Source organism: Melanotaenia boesemani, chromosome 14 (assembly GCF_017639745.1).
Source record: "Melanotaenia boesemani isolate fMelBoe1 chromosome 14, fMelBoe1.pri, whole genome shotgun sequence".
Taxonomy (NCBI): Eukaryota; Metazoa; Chordata; class Actinopteri; order Atheriniformes; family Melanotaeniidae; genus Melanotaenia; species Melanotaenia boesemani.
Window position 1 is genome coordinate 206,013 of NC_055695.1, and position 23,350 is coordinate 229,362.

Sequence of the window (23,350 nt, forward strand, 5' to 3'; positions counted from 1 at the left end):
GCAGTATAATGGCACTAACATGGCAGTATAACGGCACTAACATTGCAGTAACTTAGCTTTATAATGGCACAAACATGGCAGTAACATGGCGGTATAACGGCACTAACATGGCACTAACATGGCAGTAACATGGCAGTAACATGGCAGTATGACGGCACTAACATGGCACCAACATATTAGTAACGTGGCAGTAACATGGCGGTACAATAGCAGCACCATGGTACTAACATGGCAGTAACATGGCAGTATAACCACACTTACATGGCAGTAACATGGCAGTATAACTACACTAACATGGCACTAACATGGTACTAACATGGCAGTAAAATGGCGGTATAATGGCGAAAACATGGCGGTATAACCACACTAACATGGCACTAACATGGCACTAACATGGCAGTAACATGGCGGTATAATGGCACTAACATGGTGCTAACATGGCAGTAACATGGTGGTATAGCTGCACTAAAATGGCACTAACATGGCAGTAACATGGCAGTGTAATGGCACTAACATGGCACTAACATGGCACTAACATGGCAGTAACATGGCAGTAACATGGCGGTATGACAGCACTAACATGGTGGTATGACGGCACTAACACGGTACTAACATGGCAGTAACATGGCAGTGTAACGACACAAACATGGCACTAACATGGCAATAACATGACAGTATAAGGAAACAAACATGGCACTAACATGGCACTAACATGGCAGTAACATGGCGGTATAACGGCACTAATATGGCAGTGTAACGGCACAAACATGGCACTAACATGGCAGTAACATGGTGGTATGGTGGCACTAACATGGTACTAATATGGCAGTAACATGGTGGTATAACCCCACTAAAATGGCACTAAAATGGCAGTAACATGGCAGTGTAATGGCACTAACATGGCACTAACATGGCACTAACATGGCAGTAACATGGCGGTATGACAGCACTAACATGGTGGTATGACGGCACTAACACGGTACTAACATGGCAGCAACATGGTAGTATAACGGCACTATCATGGCAGTAACATGGCAGTGTAACGACACAAACATGGCACTAACATGGCAATAACATGACAGTATAAGGAAACAAACAGGGCACTAACATGGCAGTAACATGGCGGTATAACGGCACTAATATGGCAGTGTAACGGCACAAACATGGCACTAACATGGCAGTAACATGGTGGTATGGTGGCACTAACATGGTACTAATATGGCAGTAACATGGTGGTATAACCCCACTAAAATGGCACTAAAATGGAAGTAACATGGCAGTGTAATGGCACTAACATGGCACTAACATGGCAGTAACATGGCAGTGAAACGGCCCTAACAAGGCACTAACATGGTGGTATAACAGCACTAACGTGGCACTAACGTGGCAGTAACATGGCAGTGTAACAACACTAATACAGCACTAACATGGCTCCAACATGGCACTAACATGGCAGTAACATGGCGGTATAATGGCACTAACATGGTGCTAACATGGCAGTAACATGGTGGTATAGCTGCACTAAAATGGCACTAACATGGCAGTAACATGGCAGTGTAATGGCACTAACATGGCACTAACATGGCACTAACATGGCAGTAACATGGCAGTAACATGGCGGTATGACAGCACTAACATGGTGGTATGACGGCACTAACACGGTACTAACATGGCAGCAACATGGTAGTATAACGGCACTATCATGGCAGTAACATGGCAGTGTAACGACACAAACATGGCACTAACATGGCAATAACATGACAGTATAAGGAAACAAACATGGCACTAACATGGCACTAACATGGCAGTAACATGGCGGTATAACGGCACTAATATGGCAGTGTAACGGCACAAACATGGCACTAACATGGCAGTAACATGGTGGTATGGTGGCACTAACATGGTACTAATATGGCAGTAACATGGTGGTATAACCCCACTAAAATGGCACTAAAATGGCAGTAACATGGCAGTGTAATGGCACTAACATGGCACTAACATGGCACTAACATGGCAGTAACATGGCAGTAACATGGCGGTATGACAGCACTAACATGGTAGTATAACGGCACTATCATGGCAGTAACATGGCAGTGTAACGACACAAACATGGCACTAACATGGCAATAACATGACAGTATAAGGAAACAAACAGGGCACTAACATGGCACTAACATGGCAGTAACATGGCGGTATAACGGCACTAATATGGCAGTGTAACGGCACAAACATGGCACTAACATGGCAGTAACATGGTGGTATGGTGGCACTAACATGGTACTAATATGGCAGTAACATGGTGGTATAACCCCACTAAAATGGCACTAAAATGGAAGTAACATGGCAGTGTAATGGCACTAACATGGCACTAACATGGCAGTAACATGGCAGTGAAACGGCCCTAACAAGGCACTAACATGGTGGTATAACAGCACTAACGTGGCACTAACGTGGCAGTAACATGGCAGTGTAACAACACTAATACAGCACTAACATGGCTCCAACATGGCAGTAACATGGCAGTATAATGGCACTAACATGGCAGTAACATATTAGTAACTGTCACTGTGTTTTGGCTGGGGCCAGGATTTCCCAGCCGTTCCTGAGGGTATCCTCTATCCAGCTCTGCCTCTGACTGCTGATGGGCTCCACCTGCGCTAGGCGTTTATTTACCTGTGAGTGACAACTCTGCCCTGCCAGATCGTCTCGGTTTACCCTGCACGTTTCCAGCCATTATTATCTGCCTGCTAGCCATTGTACTGACCTCCGACCCGTTTTCTAAACTGGATTTCCTGATTCTGCCTGCCCCCTGTCTGGTAACTCTGCTGTCTGTTGTTTGGATTCTGCCGGTGCTTTGACCCTTGGACTGTTCTCTGGTTTCTTGATTTGGATTTCAGAACCTGTCTCTCGCCTCTCTGGAGAATCTGGTGGAACTTCCTGGATCTTTTCGGAGGATTTATCCAGAGTGAAATACTCAGAACCCATTCCTGTCAGGTCCTTCTAACTCTTTTTTGGTTCAGCAGCCCCCACAGCCCAGCGGAGCTACATTGCAACCATCTCAGTTCCTGTAACCTCCTGGCCCCAGAACGCTATTCTGGTGAACCAGGTCAGTGTCGGGCCTTCCTGATTCAGTGCTCCCTCCAATTTGAATTACAGCCTTCCTCATTCCCCTCCGAGAGGGCCAAAGTCTCCTATGTCCTCTCCCTGCTCTCTGGAAAAGCCAGGCTTTGGAGTACGGCGGAATGGGAGAGAGGATCTCCTGCCCTGACAACATACAAGAGTCTTTCTGAGGAGCTACGAAGAGTGTTTGATCCCGTAAGACCAGAGTGAGAAGCCTCGAGGAACTTGTTTTCCCTTTCCCAGGCCGGCAGGTCAGTGACCGATTTCATCATTGAATTCCGCACTTTTGCTGCTGATAGTACATGGAACTGCTTGATGCTTTTCACGACGGATTATCTAACCCTCTCAAGGATCAACTCTCCGCCAAGGACCCTCCTAGGAATCTGAATTCTCTCATTGAGATGGTGACACAGATCGACCAACGGCTACAAGAGAGACGGAGAGAGAGAAGCACAGGTACCAGGGTGAACAGGTTCAGATCCTCAGTTAAACTCCCTACTCCGACAGATTCGTTTAATCCCTCCACAGTTCCAAATGACCCTGAACCCATGCAGATCAGCTGCTTTAAGTTGCCCCCAGCTGAAAGAGAACGGTGAATATCTAATAAACTTTGCTTGTATTGTGGTCATCCAGGTCATATTATTCGGACCTGTCCAGTAAAAGGAGGGGCTCAGCTGGGGTCGGGAGAACGCTGCTGAGCCGAACTCTGTTTGAACCATCTGTCTCCTGTCCTGTTTTCCACGTTCAGATCATGGCTGCACAACAAAAACACACCTTAGTAGTTTTTATAGATTCAGGGGCGGATTCCGAATTCATCGATAGACAGGTGGCCGAGCAACTGGGGATTAAGTTTTATTCCCTAATGAAACCCGTTTCTGTCCGCGCCCTTGATAATCATCTGCTTCACCAGGTTACCATGAAGACTCATCCAATACCTGTCATTTTCGATCACCACCACCATGAGACCATCAGTTTTTATGTCATCGACTCCCCTCAGATTCCAATTATTCTCGGCATAACCTGGCTCCAGTTGCACAATCCACACATCGACTGGCGAGAGAACAAAATAATAAACTGGGGAGTAAATTGCCTGACCACATGCTTGCGCTCATTCCCTGCAACCCCAGTTCAAACTACTGAACCGTTGGAATCCAGTTACCCCTGTCTCTCTCAGGTCCCTCCGCAATATCACGACCTGAAGGAGGTGTGTAACAAGGTCCGAGCAACCTCTTTGCCCCCGCATCGGTCATATGATTGTGGGATTGATCTTTTCCCTGGTTCTATGCCACATCGAGGTAGGATCTATTCTTTATTAGCTCCAGAAAAAGAAGCCATGGACAGATACATTTCTGAGTTACTCTCGACGGGTCTTATTCGTGCTTCATCTTCTCCGGCGGGGGCAGGGTTTATTTTTTTGTTGAGAAAAAGGATGGCACACTCCGCCCTTGCATAGATTATTGAGGTCTGAATGATATAACTATCAAGAATTGGTACCCCCTGCCACTCATGTCCACGGCCCTTGATCTGTTACAGAACACAACCATCTTCACTAGACTGGATTTACGCAATGCCTACCATCTCGTACGCATCAGAAAAAGTGATGAGTGGAAAACTGCCTTCAACACTCCGACAGGGCACTATGAATATCTGGTGATGCCCTTCGGTCTGACAAATGCACCCGCAGTTTTCCAGGGACTAGTCAATGATGTACTGAGACACATGCTGAATAAGTTTGTTTTCGTTTATCTCGACGACATCCTAATATTTTCCCAGAACTCTGACGAACACGTCTTTCATGTTCGAACCGTTTTACAGCGCCTACTCCAACACCAGCTCTACGTTAAGGCTAAAAAATGTGAATTCCACAGTTCAATCATTACTCCATTACACCAACTAACCTCTCCCAAGAAACCTTTCTCCTGGACAGACGAGGCTGAAGCAGCATTCTCCACTCTGAAACAACGATTCACCTCTGCCACCATTCTACACATGCCGGACCCTGCCAGACAGTTCATTGTGGAAGTGGATGCTTCTGATTATGGGGTGGGTGTGGTGCTGTCACAGACATGTCCAGATGAAGAATTCACCCTTGTGCTTTTTTCTCCAAAGGTTTGTCCCAGTCAGAGCGCAATTACGATGTTGGAGATCGAGAACAACTGGCCGTGAAGCTGGCGCTGGAGGAATAGCGTCATTGGTTGGAGGAGGAGGTTCAACCTTTTATAGTTTGGACAGATCACAAAAATCTTGAATATCTTAAGTCCGCTAAAAGACTGAACTCCTGCCAAGCTCGTTGGGTGTTGTTTTTTAACAGATTTAACTTTTCTCTGGAATATCGACCTGGAACTAAGAATATAAAACCCGATGCTCTGTCCCGACAGGCTGCTCCTTCGGAGGTGGATTTGGATGACCCTGACAACTTTAACCTCCCTTCTCATGTCCGGCTAGGGGTGAGTAGAAAAGGAGGTCAGGCAAGTGCAGGGATCCACTAACGTGCCTCAGTTATATAGCATTATAACAGCACTAAAATGGCACTAACATGGCAGTGTAACGGCACTAACATGCACTAAAATGGCAGTTACATGGCGGTATAACAGCACTAACATGGCAGTGTAACGGCAGTAACATGGCAGTAACATGGCACTAACTTGGCACTAACCTGGCACTAACCTGGCACTAACATGGCAGTTATATCGCCTTATAACAGCACTATAATGGCACTAACATGGCACTAAAATGGCAGTTATATGGCGGTATAACAGCACTATCATGGCAGTTATATAGCGTTATAACAGCACTAATATGGCACTAACATGGCAGTGTAACGGCACTAACATGGCACTAAAATGGTAGTTACATGGCGATATGACAGCACTAACATGCCACTCACATGGCAGTGATACGGCAATAACATGGCACTAACCTGGCACTACCTTGGCAGTTACATGGCAGTTATATAGCGTTAAAACAGCACTAACATGGAATTAACTTGGCACTAACCTGGCACTAACATGGCAGTTACATGGCAGTTATATAGCCTTATAACAGCACTATAATGGCACTAACTTGGCGGTTACATGGCTGTATAACAGCACTAATATGGCAATAACATGGCAGTGTAAAGGCACTAACATGGCTCTAACATGGCACTAACTTGGCACTAACCTGGCACTAACATGACAGTTACATGTCAGTTATATAGCCTTATAACAGCACTATAATGGCACTAAGATGGCACTATAATGGCAGTTACATGGCAGTATAACAGCACTACCATGGCAGTTACATGGCGGTATAACAGCACTAACATGGCACTAACTGGGCTGTAACATGGCAGTTACATGGCAGTTATATAGCGTTAAAACAGCACTAACATGGCACTAACTTGGCACTAACCTGGTACTAACAAGGCAGTTACCTGGCAGTTATAAAGCGTTTTAACAGCACTAATATGACACTAACTTGGCACTAACCTGGCACTAACCTGGCAGTTACATGGCAGTTATAAAGCGTTATAACATCACTAATATGGCACTAACTTGGCACTAACCTGGCACTAACCTGGCACTAACCTGGCAGGTACATGGCAGTTATATAGTGTTATAACAGCACTAATATGGCACTAACATTGCAGTTACATGGCAGTGTAACGTCACTAACATGGCACGAAAATGGCAGTTACATGGCGGTATAACAGCACTAATATGGCACTAACATGGCAGTGTAACGGTACAAACATGGCACTAACATGGCACTAACTTGGCACTAACCTGGCACTTACATGGCAGTTACATGGCAGTTATATAGCGTTATAACATCACTAATATGGCACTAACTTGGCACTAACCTGGCACTAACCTGGCACTAACATGGCACTAACATGGCAGTTACATGGCAGTTATATTGCGTTATAACATCACTAATATGGCACTAACTTGGCACTAACCTGGCACTAACCTGGCACTAACATGGCACTAACATGGCAGTTACATGGCAGTTATATAGAGTTATAACAGCACTAATATGGCACTAACATGGCAGTGTAACATCACTACTATGGCACTAACATGGCAGTTACATGGCGGTATAACAGCACTTACATGGCAGTTACATGGCGGCACAACAGCACTAACATGGCAGTTACATGGCGGTATAACAGCACTAATATGGCACCAACATGGCAGTGTAACGGCACTAACATGGCACTAACATGGCACTAACTGGGCTGTAACATGGCAGTTACATGGCAGTTATATAGCGTTAAAACAGCACTAACATGGCACTAACTTGGCACTAACCTGGTACTAACAAGGCAGTTACCTGGCAGTTATATAGCATTATAACATCACTAATATGGCACTAACTTGGCACTAACCTGGCACTAACATGGTACTAACATGGCAGTTACATGGCAGTTATATAGCGTTATAACAGCACTAATATGGCATTAACATGGCAGTGTAACGGTACTAACATGGCACTAACATGGCACTAACTTGGCACTAACCTGGCACTAACATGGCAGTTACATGGCAGTTATATAGCGTTATAACATCACTAATATGGCACTAACTTGGCACTAACCTGGCACTAACATGGTACTAACATGGCAGTTACATGGCAGTTATATAGCGTTATAACAGCACTAATATGACACTAACTTGGCACTAACCTGGCACTAAAATGGCAGTTATATAGCGTTGTAACAGCACTAATATGGCACTAACATGGCAGTGTAACGGCACTAACATGGCACTAATATGGCACTAACTTGGCACTTACATTGCACTAACATAGCAGTTACATGGCAGTTATATAGTGTTATAACAGCACTAATATGGCACTAACTTGGCACTAATATGGCACTAACATGGCAGTGTAACGGCACTAACATGGCACTAAAATGGCAGTTACATGGCGGTATAACAGCACTATGATGGCACTAACATGGCAGTTACATGGCGGTATAACAGCACTAACATCGCAGTAACATGGCACTTACATGGCAGTAACACAGCTAGGTTAGAAAAGTAAATAATACAGTAGCCTACCAGAAGGAAGTGACGCTATCTTCCTCTCACTGCTGTGCACTAAAACCACGGAAAGTGTCTACTTGGGTGTTGAACAGCCTCAGAATTACTTCATCACACACTGTCTCAGTCTGTCTGTTGTTGTCGCTCTGTGTCATGTTCGTCTCGGGGCCAATTTGCCTTTGAGCTAGTGCTATCCTTTTCATCATGCAGCAGTCCAACCTTTCAAAACCTGTTGTTGATGGTGGAATTTTTGACACTGCTCCATGCTGTCAGGATCCACTGGCAGACTTTAGCAAAATTGCTCTTCGCATGCAACCAGTTTCGATAAATGATTTCTGTCCGATTGTCATCCAAGCCTCCCACTCAACTTGGACCGCCACTTTAAATGCACAATTTGCACTAATGTCGAGGGGCTGCAAATACTTTGTCGTGCCCAGGAATCACAGCTGGGATTGAGTTTGTCCTCTTGATGGCTGCTTTCACAGATTCAGTGTTTTCTTTCTGTGAAAAAATCCTCCCTGTCACTTGCCATAGCACCCCATCAGCCATTCTTAAGGATAGGCTTTCTATCACCCACCCTTTCTGGTTGACTTTCATGACAATTTCTTTCAGGAGATTTTCTTTTGGCATCATTATCCACTTAAAGATAACCATTGGTGGTCCAGATGCTGTGCAGCTCAGAACACAAGTGAAATGAGTTCTCTCATGGCCAGTTGTTTTCAGCGTGACGGATGATTCACCTTTCTTGTGAGAGGCAGGCCAAACGTCAAAGGTACTTCATCCATATTTATGACGGCTTCTGGTTCAATGGAATTCTCAGCTATGGAGGGGTCGGTTAGTGCTAGGGGATCTGGGCCTGCCCAGGTAAGTAAGTAAGTAAGTAAATGTTTATTTATATAGCACCTTTCAAGATAAAATCACAAAGTGCTTAACAATAAGATAAAACACTGAATAACAGTAATACAGAGAGAATAAAAACAAATAAAACTAAGTAAAAGCAAGTTTAAAAAGATGTGTTTTTAGCTGCTTTTTAAAAGAGATCATGGAGTCCACAGATCTCAGGCTTAGAGGAAGGGAGTTCCAGAGGACAGGAGCCACTGCTGCAAAGGCTCTGTCACCCTTAGTTCTCAGCCGTGTTGGTTTAACAACCAGCAGATCTTGATGACTCGATCTCAGGGACCTACTGGGCACGTAGAGCTGTAGGAGATCCCTGATGTATTCAGGTGCCTGGTCATGTAGGGCTTGATAGGTAAAAACCAGAATTTTAAAATGCACCCTGTAATAAATGGGCAGCCAGTGCAGCTGGATTAGTAGAGGAGTGGCATGGGTGAATTTGGGGGATTTAGTTATCAGCCTTGCAGCAGTGTTCTGAACCAACTGGAGACGGTCAAGCGATTTTTTGTTTAAACATGTAAAAAGGGAATTACAGTAATCCAGTCTGGATGAGATGAAGGCATGAACGATCATCTCCATCTCAGATGATGAAACTACTGGACTCAGCTTAGCAACGTTTTTGAGGTGATAGAAACAAGAGCGAGCAAGTAATTTTACATGAGCATCTAAGGACATTGCAGGGTCAAGGGTTACACCAAGGTTCCTGACCGAGGGCTTAATGCATGAGGCAAGTGGGCCAAGACTCTCAGCTATCTCAGGGAAAAATCTGTCAGGGGCACAAACAAGGACCTCGGTTTTTTCATCATTAAGTTGAAGAAAGTTATGATTCATCCTGACAGCATCCAAACACCCAAGCAAGATCTGAATCTTAAAAACATCCTGAGGTGTAAAAGAAATAAAAAGCTGAATATCATCAGCATAACAATGATATGAAATATCTTTAAAAGAGCCGATAATGTGCTGCAGAGGCAGCAAATATAAAATAAACAATAAAGGACCCAGAACAGATCCCTGTGGAACACCAAAATCAAGAGATGAAGAAGAGGATTTAAACTTTGCAGCAGCCACGGAGACTAATCTCCCAGAGAGATAAGAGGAGAACCATTTAAAAGCAGATCCTGAAACCCCCACCCTGTGTTTCAGCCTGTCCAGCAGGATGCGATGATATACAGTGTCAAAAGCTGAGGTCAAGTCAAGTAACAATAACACAGAGCAATGACCTGCATCACTCTGCATCAGGATGTCATTGGAGACTCTGAGCAGGGCTGTTTCAGTGGAGTGAGCCCTACGAAAGCCAGACTGAAAATGATCCAGGATATGGTGTGTCTCTAAAGCAGCTGTAAGCTGCTTAGCAACAGTTTTTTCTAAAATTTTAGAGATAAATGGCAAATGTGAAATAGGTCTATAGCTGCTAAAGAGGGAGGGATCGAGCTTGGGTTTTTTTAAGAGTGGATGAATGACAGCATTCTTGAAATAGTCAGGAACTTGACCAAGCAGCAGAGAGGAGTTAATTATTGCGAGGACACAGGGACCAATAGCCAGGAAGACGTCTTTAAAAAGGGATGTAGGTAGAACATCAAGAGAGCAGGAAGATGCTTTCATTGAGCCAACTAATGTCACCAGCTCGGATAAAGAAACAGGTGAAAATTTATCTATAATCACAGGCCGAGATGGACTGGAAACAGACAGAATCACAGCTGGTGGAGACATAGAGCTTCTCACCGTTTTGACTTTATCAGAAAAAAAGGCTAGGAAGTTTTCACAATCCTCATTTGAAGCAATAGGGACAGCAGGAGCAGTAGGAGTAATTAATTTAGTAATGGTGTTAAATAACACTTTAGGATTACCACAACTTTTTGAGATTAAATCTGAGAAATAGGCAGCCCTTGCATCTCTAACAGCATCATTAAAGGAAGCCAGGAGATCCTTTAAGTAAAGCAGGTGGACATGCAAACCAGTTTTCTTCCACAACCGCTCAGCTCTTCTACAGCAGCGTTTTAGACAGCGAGTGCTGTCGTTTAACCAAGGGGATAACTTTGTCATGGCCCATGCTCATCTTCAATCAGTGCTTCCTGTTGCCCATATTCGGACTGCCAATTGACACCACTGTTAGGACGGCGCAGCTGGAGGACGTCAGATCATCACCTCACCTCCATATAACCACCACACGGACATCCAGTCATCGCTGGATTATACTACTCATCGTGGTAACCAGTCGTGCACGTTATCTGATCCTGTCGTGTTAAATTGATACTAACCTGTTGACATCTCTCTCCCAAGAACCTGTCCGTACCTCGCCTGCATCCCGGAAAGTCCTGTCTGCCCGCTCCAGCCCGTCCGTTCAGCGAACCCTGCAATCTCCTCTGCACATTCAATAAACTGTTCTTTATCATTCTCCATAAGCTTCACTCCTTGGATCCATACACCACCCCCTGACAAACTTAGCAACAGAAGCAAATCTAGTTTTAACAGGACAAACTTTATCTAAAATGGAAAGACTAAAATCATTAAAAAGATCAATGGAGAGATCAAGGTCGTCATCAGAGGATAAGACTAAATCAAAAGCATCAGAAAAAACACCAGCAGTAGAGGAGCTGAGGATACGAGAGCTCACCTCTCTCCGAGCAGGAGAGATCAACACAGGAAAGGACAAATTAAAAAAAATACAGAGGTGATCAGAAATAAAAATGTCCTCAGAAAAAAGACAATCAATATCCAACCCCAAAGTAAAAACAAGGTCTAATGTCTGGCCTTTGGCATGTGTGGGCACAGACACATGCTAGGTAAAATGAAAAGAATCCATGACACTGATGAAACCTCTGGCAAAGAGGTCAGAGTCATCATCAACATGTATGTTAAAATCACCAACTATAACCAGGCTGGAAGGCTTCAAAGTGGAGGATAAAAAGTCATTAAATTCAACTAAAAACCGACTGTTTGGACCAGGTGGACGGTAGACAACAGCGCAGTAAAAGGGGTTTTTATCACCCACTTTAATCAGTTGCAGTTCAAACGAAGCAAAGTGTCCGATGTTCACGGATCGACATACAAAACGGGTTCTAAAAACCGCAGCAACTCCGCCTCCATGGCCAGATGTCCGAGGCTGACCGATGAAGGAGTAACCAGCTGGGCAGAGTTCAATGAGAGATGAAAAGTCCGAGGCGCTCTGCCAGGTTTCAGTCAGAAGCAGGAAATCAAGATTTTAGAGAGAATTAAATCTTTCAACACAAAAGTTTTATTTGATGCAGATCGGGCATTAAGGAGAGCCATGTTCAGAGGGGCAGAAGCCTGTTTCTTTACAGAGACAGCCCGAGTCAAGGGCCGCAGGAACTGTGGATTAACTCCTTGATTCTCTGGTAATCCGCTCACAACGGGAAAATGAGACCAAGCAAACGAAGAGTTTGGATGAACACTCCGAAGATAGCAAGGCCTCAGAAGTCCAGGCCCTGCATGTCCAGGCAGGGACGCGGAGGAAAAACTCTCACCAATGGAAAACGACCGAGCACAGCTGACCATGAACGCTCAAAGTTGCTTACCGGACACTCCACGCTTCCAGAGCAGCCTGATCATCACCTGGACACCAGCTCTTTTTCCTCTCCTCCGCGGTCTGCGTGATCCCGAGACGCCAGATGAGAAACCAGTCTCCAGGAGTAGAGAATGGAGAACACCAGCGCAAGGAGATGAGGTATCCTTTCCGATCATATAAGATCCGATAGATAAAAGTGTCAGGCGGTCGTAAACTATAGCAGCAAAAACATTAGTGGAACTAAGCAAAAACAGTAGAGCAAAAAACAGCAGTAATGCCCCTTTGCTAGACAGACAGTTGCCGGTAGCGGCAAAGCCAAACACAGGCGCCATCATACCAGAAGTTCAGCTGAGCTAGAACTACTACCTTCATAGCAATGGTGGCACACACAGTCAGTTTGTTTGGCTTGGTTTGTACGTCCTTCTACTCAGTCTGTGTACATTTTGTTCGGCAGATAACAAAATAATAGAGGGGACCTTCTCAGGATCGGAGTTTGTCTTGAGGGTAGTGTTACAGCCAAATTCATACGTAGCGAGACCTCCTGGTTCTCCATGGATCACCATCCCGGCAACGAGACAGTGAAGGCGGCGTAAGGACAAGAAGCAAAACGAGGCTGCATAGCCGGCGTGCTTGCTAGGCTAAAGAAGCAGTCATTCAAACCACAGCTCCCCAGCCTGTTTCTTACAAACGCCAGATCCCTCGCGAATTGAGGCCACAGATTACTACCAACAGGACTGTGAGGAACAGCTGCGTGCTGTTAATGACAGAATCCTGGCTTCATTTGTCTATTCCAGACTCAGCTATCGAGCTAGCTGGCTTCACCACACAGCGTCAGGACAGGACATTGGACTCCGGTAAGAGCGCGGGGGGGGGGGGGGGGGGGGGGGGGGGGCTGTGTGTTTACCTAAATAACAGCTGGTGTACAAACATTGAGACTTTAGACAGACACTGCTCCCCGGACCTGGAATATGTGACTGTCAAATGCAGGCCCATTTATCTTCCTCGGGAGTTTACTGTTGTCATAATAACTGCTGTTTATATACCACCGGACGTAAATGCTGGTTCAGCTACCGGACTTTTATATGGTAGCATTAGAAACATCAGTGCATGTATCCTGATGCTGTGTACATCGTAGCAGGGGACTTTAACCATGCAGACTTGAAGGCAGTGCTCCCTAGATTCCATCAGCATGTGATATGCGCTACTAAGGGAGTGAACACAATGGACAAAGTGTACTCAAATGTGAAGCTGGGCTACAGGGCGAGACAACTTCCACATTTGGAGCTGTCTGATTATATGGCCCTGTTTATGCTCCCTGCATACGCCCCCCTCAGGAAAGCTGTTGCCCTTATTACAAAGACTGTTAAAACTTGGCCTGATGGTGCCTCCCAGCAGCTGCAGGACTGTTTCCACAGGACAAACTGGGAAGTGTTTGAACATCAGGACCTGGATATGTTTACAGACAGTGTGCTGAGTTATATAAAACATTGTATTGACACAGTCACAGAGGATAAATGCATCCGGGTCTATCCAAACCCTGGATGTCCCCCGAGGTCCAGCAACTGATCAGAGAAAGAGACACCGCCTTCAGGACTGGTGATCGGGCTCACTACAGCATGGCCCGAGCCAGCCTGAGGAGAGGCATCAGGAAGGCCAAACAGGACTATAAGAGGAAGATCGAGGACTACCTGGATAATAACAACAGCAGGCAGGTGTGGCAGGGAGTCCAGCAGCTCACTAATTACAGGACTAGCCCCGGAGCTGCTGAAGAAGATGCCACGCTGGCAGAGGTGCTTAACCTTTTCTTTGCCTGCTTTGAGGGGAAGTCACCAGAGGCAGCCACACCACACCTCACAGCCCACAGCAGCTTCACCCACAGTGTTGAAGAACCTGAGGTTAGGCGTACACTGAGGCCCCTGGGGGGCCTCCTGGGGAATTGGGGTGCCTCTGGACTTAGATCCCCTGACCCCTCTTCTTTTCCGCTCTCTCTCACACACATGCACACACATGCACACACATAGGGATTTGGGAGGCGTGCTGGGTGAAGCAGAAGGGGCCATCTAAGTGCCTTGCCTCTGGGCTCTCAGAGCCCTTTGCTCTTGCCGCCCTGGAAGGCCAGTGCCTGGCGGGGTTGGAAGCTGCCAATCTTGGCCCGCCGTGGTCTGTACCCCATGACCGTGGGGGGTCTTGCTGGGCCTTCCTCTGCTGCCCTCTGGGTCGGTCCAGGGTGGTCTTAGTGGTGGGGGCACTTGGATTGGTGCTCCAGGATTGCTGCTGATGGCTCATGTCTCTGGGCCACCCTAGTCTGCCTCTAACCTCCATAGAGGCATGGCCACATCTGCAGGATCACACTGATCCCTCCTTATTCTTCATCCTCTGCATGCTGACACAGTTACTGATGTGTCCAGTGGGTTTATACACTAACCCCTGATTGCCACCGGGTGCATTTGCACCACGTTACGTCACGGCCTCCGCTGCTATTCATTGCCATTTCAGTCAGCAGTTTGATTCCCACCGGGCGCCAAAGCGCATATCAGAAGCAGCGCTCCGCTAAATTTATGTGCAGAGTCTAGTTTGGATGGAGCACGCACCCAGAATATGTCAATTCCACAGTTCAGATAGGAGCAGACAGGAAGTCAGACACTGGAGCAGTGTAAAACTGTGCAGATGTGCGCTGCTGAATCATGAAAACATGACGTGTTGAACCGGTCAGGGGGTCTAGGTGTTTTGTTTTGTCATCATGGACGATGAGATGTTTATCCTGGATATGGCACAGCCGTAAAGTGGCACACACACACCCGGGGGAAATGGGGGGTTAGAGATGCTTTGGTTTAGTTGGTTGAGTGTTTATCTGGTACTTCAGTTGTTGTTGTGATACGTTTGTGATATGTTTCTTGATTTGGTTATTATTTAGGAACTTATGATCACTGTCGGCTCTTTTTCTGTAGCAGTCTGTTGTCTGGTGTTAGGTTGAATTAAAACTTGTTGCTTCTGTTTGTGGTGTTTTTGTCTCCTCTTTCTTCTTTCTGCTTTCCTTTTTGCTGTCTTCTTTCTTTCAATCATGGTTTTCAATCTTCTTTTCGGTGGTGATTGTTTTGGCATTCAGTCGGATCTATACAGTGGAAAGACCTTGGCTCTCTGTGTGTTCACCCAGTCTTCAAGAATGTTTTCAAGTTCTGGCCATCTACTTTTATTACCTCTGAAAGCTGTTGTTGTCCTTTTGCATTGACTCAGTTCTTCACGGTTCCGTCTCCAACGTCTCCCCATCGATTCATTGATGCCGAGCTTACGTGCAGCAGCTCTATTTCCTTTTTCGACAGATCAATGACTCTTACCTTAAAGGCTGCATCATATGCATTTCTTTGTGTATTTTCCATGATGATGGTGTGTGCATGAAGTCCAAAATGACCGATCTGAAGAATTTAGCGAGAGAGCATTTGATTTAATTCAGTTTCATTTGTCCACTGTGACCTGTAATTTCATTGGTCTGATATGACGAGGCTAAACGTTTTGGTGACATGAGGGTCGTTAGCCCATAAAAATCTATAAATTAGCCGCATCATTGGTTAAGCTGCAGGGTTCAAAGCGTGTGAAAAAAGTAGTGGCTTATCATCCGTAAATTAGGCCAGGCTACACAACTGGCTTATCATGAATAAATCAGGCAGGTTTCATAGATCTAGAGAGAATACTGACTTGGTTGGTTTTTAATGTCCATCTATCCATCCATTATCTGGAGTCGGGTCGCGGGGGCAGCTGCCTAAGCAGGGAAACCCAGACTTTCCTCTCCCCGGCCACATTCACCAGCTCATCCGGAGGGATCCCGAGGTGTTCCCAGGCTAGCCGAGAGATGTAGTCCGTCCAGCGTGTCCTAGGTCTTCCCCTGGGCCTCTTTCCGGTGGGATGTGCCCGGAACACCTCACCAGGGAGGCGTCCAGGAGGCATCCTAACCAGATGCCCGAGCCACCTCATCTGGCTCCTCTCGATGTGGAGGAGCAGCGGCTCTACTCTGAGCCCCTCCCGGCTCACCGAGCTTCTCACCCTATCTCTAAGGGAGAGCCCGGCCACCCTGCAGAGAAAACTCATTTCGGCCGCTTGTATTCGTGATCTTGTTCTTTCGGTCATTACCCACAGCTCGTGGCCATAGGTGAGGGTAGGAACGTAGATCGACCAGTAAATTGAGAGCTTTGCCTTTTGGTTCAGCTCCTTCTTCACCACGACAGACCGATGCAGAGTCCGCATCACTGCAAACGCCGCACTGATCCACCTGTCGATCTCCCGCTCCATCCTACCCTCACTCCTGAACAAGACCCAGAGATATGTGAACTCCTCCACTTGGGGCAGGACCCTATTGCAGACCCGGAGAAAACACTCCACCCTTTTCAGGCTGAGGACCATGGTCTCAGATTTGGAGGTGCTGATTCTCATCCCAGCCGCTTCACACTCAGCTGCAAATCACTCCAGTGAGAGCTGAAGATCACGACCCGATGAAACCAACAGAACGAGACCTGGAGGGGCGTGATTGGTTTTTATTGTGCTGAATGAAAATATCTGAATGTGATGTAATTGAGTTTGTTCCTCATGGAGGTTAAATCTGGTGAAGGACAACAGAAATGCTGCTACTTGGTGGTGACAATGCCCTGTGAGGCTCCTCAACACTGGTTGTACTAAAGGAAAAGCCAAACTGGCTGGGTTTTATATCTACTAAATGCTAAAATGTCATTTGAACAGATTCATAAAAACCGTTAGTATTTTTTGAGGAAGCGCCTACTTCAGTTGTCACCATGGTGAATGGTTGTCATGGATGCTTACTGGAGTGCGGATGTAAACTGAATTTCGGGAAGTATCCTCAGTAGCACTCCTCTGGATTATTGGGTGTCTCACCCTTTCACAGTTCACACCCTGACCAGAGGCAGCCAGCTGCAGGGTGATCATTCCCGAGCCTGTATGCCACACCCACTTCTTTATGATCATCCCCTTGATGTTAACTGGCAGGCGTCTCATGGGAATATGCACAGCAGGGGCGTCCTGGTCTGGGTCCAGCCTGAGCACATATCTCCTGCCTACTATTTGGGGGCCTAGCAAGGCTCATGCTACTGGCTGCTGCTCTCTGCTGGTAAATCTGTTAAAAAGATGGCTGAAAGTGCGACTGCTTGGCCAACGACAGGTGACGATAACACTATCACGTACTTCAATGCTGGTTGCAACGCTTCATAAAATGAAGAACAATTAAAAAGTGAAACTGGCTGTTTTTTTTTATCTACACAAGTCTAAGATGTCATTTAAACTAAATAATTTCATGTCTCCAAGGTTAAACTAATTAAAATCTGCACAACCGTATAAATCATTGCATGAACCTGAACAACTGCAGAATCAGCCATGCTGAGATATCATGACTGCTCATGGGACGTAGCAAGATGTCAACCTATCTCAGAAAGAGGACAGGAATGTCTAAAATGTGAGACTAAATCTGTCCAGGTTAAAGTTAAAGTTAAATTATGTTGTTTTTAATCAGACTCTTTATGCACTGATAGCTAGCTAACACATGCTATACAATAAAAATCCTGGAGAAGATTCCCCCCATTAAACTTCTTTCTGTTAACATTAAACAGTTTTGTTGGACTAACCAGAACTACCACAACAAAAATAAATGAATTTTTAAAATATAATTGGATTATTATAAAATTAGTTGGAGCAACTCAATGACCAAAACATTTTAAATTGAACAAACTAAAATGAATTAAATAGGATCAAGTTACAGGAAATAAGCTGACTCATGATTAGCTAATGATGCGTGATGTTAAGATAAAGCTAAATAATCAGCTGGAAATCATTTCCATGATATTATTTTACAATTTTATGTTCTCTTTTTGGGTGCATTGAGAATTGATTGATGCTGTCTAAGATGACGTGTCTCATGCTTAACCAACGCTACCTCGTAGTTCCTGCGCTGGGCCTGGCTGCTGTTGGGGGGCTGGTAGGCCACCTTCATGTCGTTGAGGTCCAGCCAGGTGAAGGATCGGAGCGGCTTGGTGTGATCATCTAAGTGGGTGATGTAGCCCTCAGCAGGCGGGGTGGTCACGTTGAAAACCAGCCTCTCCTGCGACGTTTCGTGGTCTTGGGCGTCCAGAGCAGCAGTGGTGAGCGGGGTGAGGATGAACTGGTCCACCTCCAGGATGAGGGAGGCCATGAAGGCGGTCTGGGGGGGCTGGTTCTGCACCGCACCGTGGATCTGAACCGGCAACCACACTGCCTCTGTCTGGGACAGGGGAAGTCACAGATACAGCATCTGTAGCTCCTCTCCAGCTTTCCTTTTCCCCCATTTTCACTCTGACATGTTAACATGAACATGGGAACAACATGAGTGTGAGTAACAATATGTCTAGAAACAGATGATGCTGATGAGGAGCTGACGGATCTGTAGGACAAACATACAGCTGTTCATGCATTCAAACGTTTTTTTAGGATCTTTGGAGAATTTTAAGAAGAGGGATGTCACCTTCTGACTGCCAATAAGCACGGACGCTGATCCCACCTGGAAAACTTCCACATCCGACTCACATGAAACAGAATCTGCACTTTATCAACTTTGTTCTGAGAAACGTTCTTTTACAGGACAAGATTTCAGTTGGTCTCATACCTCCATCAGGGCCCTGGTATGCTGCTCCCTCAGCTCCACCCTGATGGGGATGTAATCGATCTGAGGGGACGGAGGTCTGAGGTGCTGGTACTTCAGGGCGGAGTTCAAGAAGTTCTGGCAGCTGGTTTTCAGGAAATGGACCTCGGTGGCATCGTGTGGGCAGGGTTTGTTTCCCGGACAGAATGCTGCAGCCTGTCGGCCTGAAGGAGGAAGCAGGAAACAGGAAGTGAAATAAATGTCTATGTTACTTGACATTTTAAAAGGTTTCTAATTCTTTTATGTTTATTCTACTTAATTTCAATGTATTTCTGAGGAATTATTGTTTGTTTCTGATCACCAATGTCATGATGTGAGTTTTTGGGTTTGGTTTTTTAAGGACTTGTCATGTTTAGATCTGTTTTGCTTTCTGTTTCCTGTCATTAAGATAAGATAATCCTTTATTTGTCCCACAGTGGGGAAATTTCAGTGCTACAGCAGCAAAACAACATTACAGAGATAAGAACTGTACAAAGCAAAAGCTATATATAAAAATTGCATATACACAAAATGAGTTTACAGTATTGCAGTGATGATATTGCACGTCTGTGTGCGTTATTAGTCTGACAGCCGCAGGAAGGAAGGACCTGCAGTATCTCTCCTTCACACTGCGGTGAAGCAGTCTGTCCTTGAAGGAGCTGCTCAGTGTTGTTAGTCATGCATGGGGTAGGACGTTTCCTCTATCAGAGACTAAAGCTTAGCCATCATTCTCCTCCACCAGATGGAGGGGGCGTCCCAGGACAGAGCTGGCCTTCTTAACCAGTTTGTTCAGTCTATGTCAGCAGTCAAGATGCTGCTGCCCCAGAAGACCACACCATCATAGATGGCTGATGCCACCACAGAGTCAAGAAAGGATCTCAGCAGTGTCCCCTGTACTCCAAAAGACCTGAGTCTCCTGAGCAGGTTCAGACTACTCTGTACCTTTTCATGTAATCGTGTCATCTGTCCAGTCCTATTTGTTGGTTAGGTGAACCTGTGAGATGTCACCCTGTCCATGTCCATTTCCTGGATGTTCACTGGTGCCAGAGGACAGTGTTCACACCTGCGGAAATCCACCACCAGCTCTTTGGTTTACCCTGCATTGATCTGGAGGCGGTTCTGCTGACACCAGCACACAGAATCCTGGATTCGTGAACCTGGTTTGATTTGGCTGCGAGTCCGTTGTAGTATTTTTGTTTTGGCCATGTACTCTTTTGCCCTTGTCGTGTTCATGTCCTGTTACTGTTGTGTTTCCCCTGGTTTGTCTTTAGTTCATGGAATTAAAACCTTTATTCCTCACCCATCTGCCCCTCGCCTGGTCAGCCTGGGTCTGGGTCCTTACCTCTGCTTCAGTCCATGACAGAATGAACTGGCCAGACCCAGCAAGCTACCAGCCTTATGAAACCATTAGCTCAAGCAAACTGGTGGGAATGCTGCTGGGGCTGGATCCAGGGCCGAGCAGCACTCCAGTGAGACTGCCATTTTGGGGGACAAAACTGGCAAAACAGACAACGCCATTTTAGAACTGCTCCTCCTCCGCCTTGGGCATGCAGATTTCTGAAGACCTCTCCTGGACTGCAGCAGCAGCGGTGAAGGAAGCCCAGCAGCGACTCCATTTCCTGAGGGTGTTCAAGAGGAACAACCTGGAGGAGAGGCTGCTGGTGTCATTCTACAGAGTCACCATAGAGCATCCTGGCATCCTGCAGTCCAGAGTGAGACCGGCTGGTAGTTTCCAACCTGGGCTGGGTTGAGTGTGGGTTTCTTCAGCAGCGGGTAACCCGAGCTTGCTTGAAGGCAGAGGGAAAGACACCGGATTTAAGAGAGGAGGTGATAATATGGGTTACTGCAGGTTTGATTGTAGGTAAAATGCTCTGCAGGATGTCAGAGGGAACACGATCAAGAGGACAGGTCGTGGGTTTAGAGTTGACTAGAAGTTTAGAGACTTGGTCCTCATTTAGAGAGCAGAAGGAGCAGAGTGAGGCACCAGTAGCTGGTTTGGTAAGGCTGAGTTGGTCAGGCTCAGTGAATTGGTTACTGATATTAGCAACCTTTTCAGTGAAGTAGGAAGCAAACATTTCTGCAGTCAGCACAGTGGGAGGCTGAGCAGGTGGTGGAGATAGAAGAGAGTTAAACACCATGAACATGTCGTGTGTTGGGAACATAGCAGATCTTGTTCTGATAAAAGGCTATCTTGACCGCCTTTAGGCTGAATGTGAAAGTTTCAGGCTTTTGCTGCTACTCAGACAAGTCAGTGTGCTCTTTTGATTTGAGCCACTTTCTTTCTGCAGCCCTGAGTCCGGCTCTGTGCTCCCTCAGAACCTCTGTGAGCCATGGACTGGGAGGATTTTGTCTAGCTGGTTTTGACACCAGAGGACAGAGTTTGTCCAGAGAGGAGGCGAGAGAGGAGCAGAGTGTTTCTGTAGCCTCATTAACAGACAGTAAGGAGAAGTCTGAGTGGGAAGGGAGGGTATAGTAAACCTCATCAGACAGCTGTGTAGGTCTGAGGGATCTTAAGTTTCTGTGGTAGGACGCCATTTTTGGAGCCGCTTGAGTGACATGAGGAAGGAAGACAGAGAATTTAACCAGGAAGTGGTCTGAGAGGTGCAGCGGGGTGACGAACAGGTCGGCTGTGGAGCAGTTTCTGATCAGCACCAAATCAAGAGTATTACCAGCTTTGTGTGTTGGAGGAGTCTGTACCAGTTTGAGATTGAAAGAGTAGATGAGAGCCAGAAAGTCAGTCGCTGTGGTTTGCTAATGTGAATGTTCATGTCTCCCATGACAATTAGTGGTGTGTCATCATCAGGAATGTCAGAGAGAATCATGTCCATTTCAGAGACAAACTCGTCTATACTGCCACCCGGAGGAGGTAAATGACCAGAATGTATGCAGTGATGGGTGTAGAGACCTTAACTGGTGATACTCAGGTGATGAGCAGGTAGCCATAGGACGGAGAGGTAAAGTTCCACTTTGTAAAAATAAGAAAGCCCGTTCCACCTCCTCGTCCAGCTGAGCGAGGTGTTTGGGTAAATGCTGCATTGACAGAAAGGGCAGCTGGTGTAGCTGTGTTTTCTGGACGGATCCAGGTTTCAGTCAGGGCTAGGACCTGAATGTCAGAGAGATTTATTAATGAACTGATAAATTCTGTTTTGTTCACTGCAGACTGACAGTTCCAGAGACCAAAGGTAACAGAGGATGTGGCAGACGTGCATGCCATTGGAAAGGACAGGTTTTGAGGATTGCGGTGTCTATGGGTGACACTTCTTGGTCTGTACCATATCTGACAGGGATGGTTTGAAACACATTATGCATTGATATAGTTGTGAGGAGGTTTAAGCTTGTGCCCTTGCTCAGTGGACTCGCGCAGGTAGACTTGCAGGTCTTTACTCTTTGAGGTCTTAACCCGACGTGGGCTGACACAATGGCTGACACCTCGCTTACGCTTCAGTGCACCATGTGTGTTAAAGTACCTGGAGCTGACACAGCTGAGCTCACTTTGCTTGATTGCAACCAGCTGAAACTGCCTCTATCTGCTTTGCCTGAACAGTACACAGTGGGTGTGATCCTTGACAGGGCTTTAACTGGTTGTAAATTTTTCCCAGTCACAATAAAATAATGTAATGTAAAAAAGCTTGTTCAGAAAAACTTTTCATGTCTCGTTTAATCTGCTGAGGTCTGCTGATCTGGCTTCACTCATTCATCCCGAACTTGGTTATAGAGCTAGCAGGCTACATAGCACAGTGGACTCTGGTATGAGCAGGGGAGAAGGGCTGTGAATGTACATCAAGAAATCCCCCATCACCAGTCTTGATAGCTATGTTTTATTACACCAAGAATTGCACAAAACCTAAATATCGCAATAAAACTGTTGATGGAAACACCGCTGATAGCAAATGATAGTGAAATGCAGTTTCACAAAGAATTAGAAATCTCTCTCCTCTTTAAAGTCTCGCAAAATGAGATTTAGAATGATGGCCAATGTGCTAAACACCATTCAATGAAAACACCTGCAAATCACAAGAGCACTGTTAAATTTTTAGAAATATCACTTTTATTTTGTGAAAAACTGTAAAGGAAACACAGCTACTGACTACTGGCCAGTTGCACTAGTGATGAAGTGCTTTGAAAAAC

At 45.9% G+C, this 23,350-nt stretch overlaps 1 protein-coding gene across 2 annotated transcripts in view; it reads right to left on the bottom strand.

The window, feature by feature from the left end:
- frem1b (Fras1 related extracellular matrix 1b) overlaps positions 1-23,350 on the bottom strand; it is a 169,366-nt gene that overhangs the window by 108,418 nt on the left and 37,598 nt on the right. For both annotated transcript variants that reach the window (XM_042006153.1, XM_042006154.1), the window contains exons 6-7: positions 19,208-19,407; positions 18,503-18,826 (exon numbers count right to left, since the gene is read on the bottom strand). In XM_042006153.1, the coding sequence (XP_041862087.1) occupies positions 18,503-18,826; positions 19,208-19,407 (524 nt within the window). The remainder of the gene's footprint in view (positions 1-18,502; positions 18,827-19,207; positions 19,408-23,350) is intronic.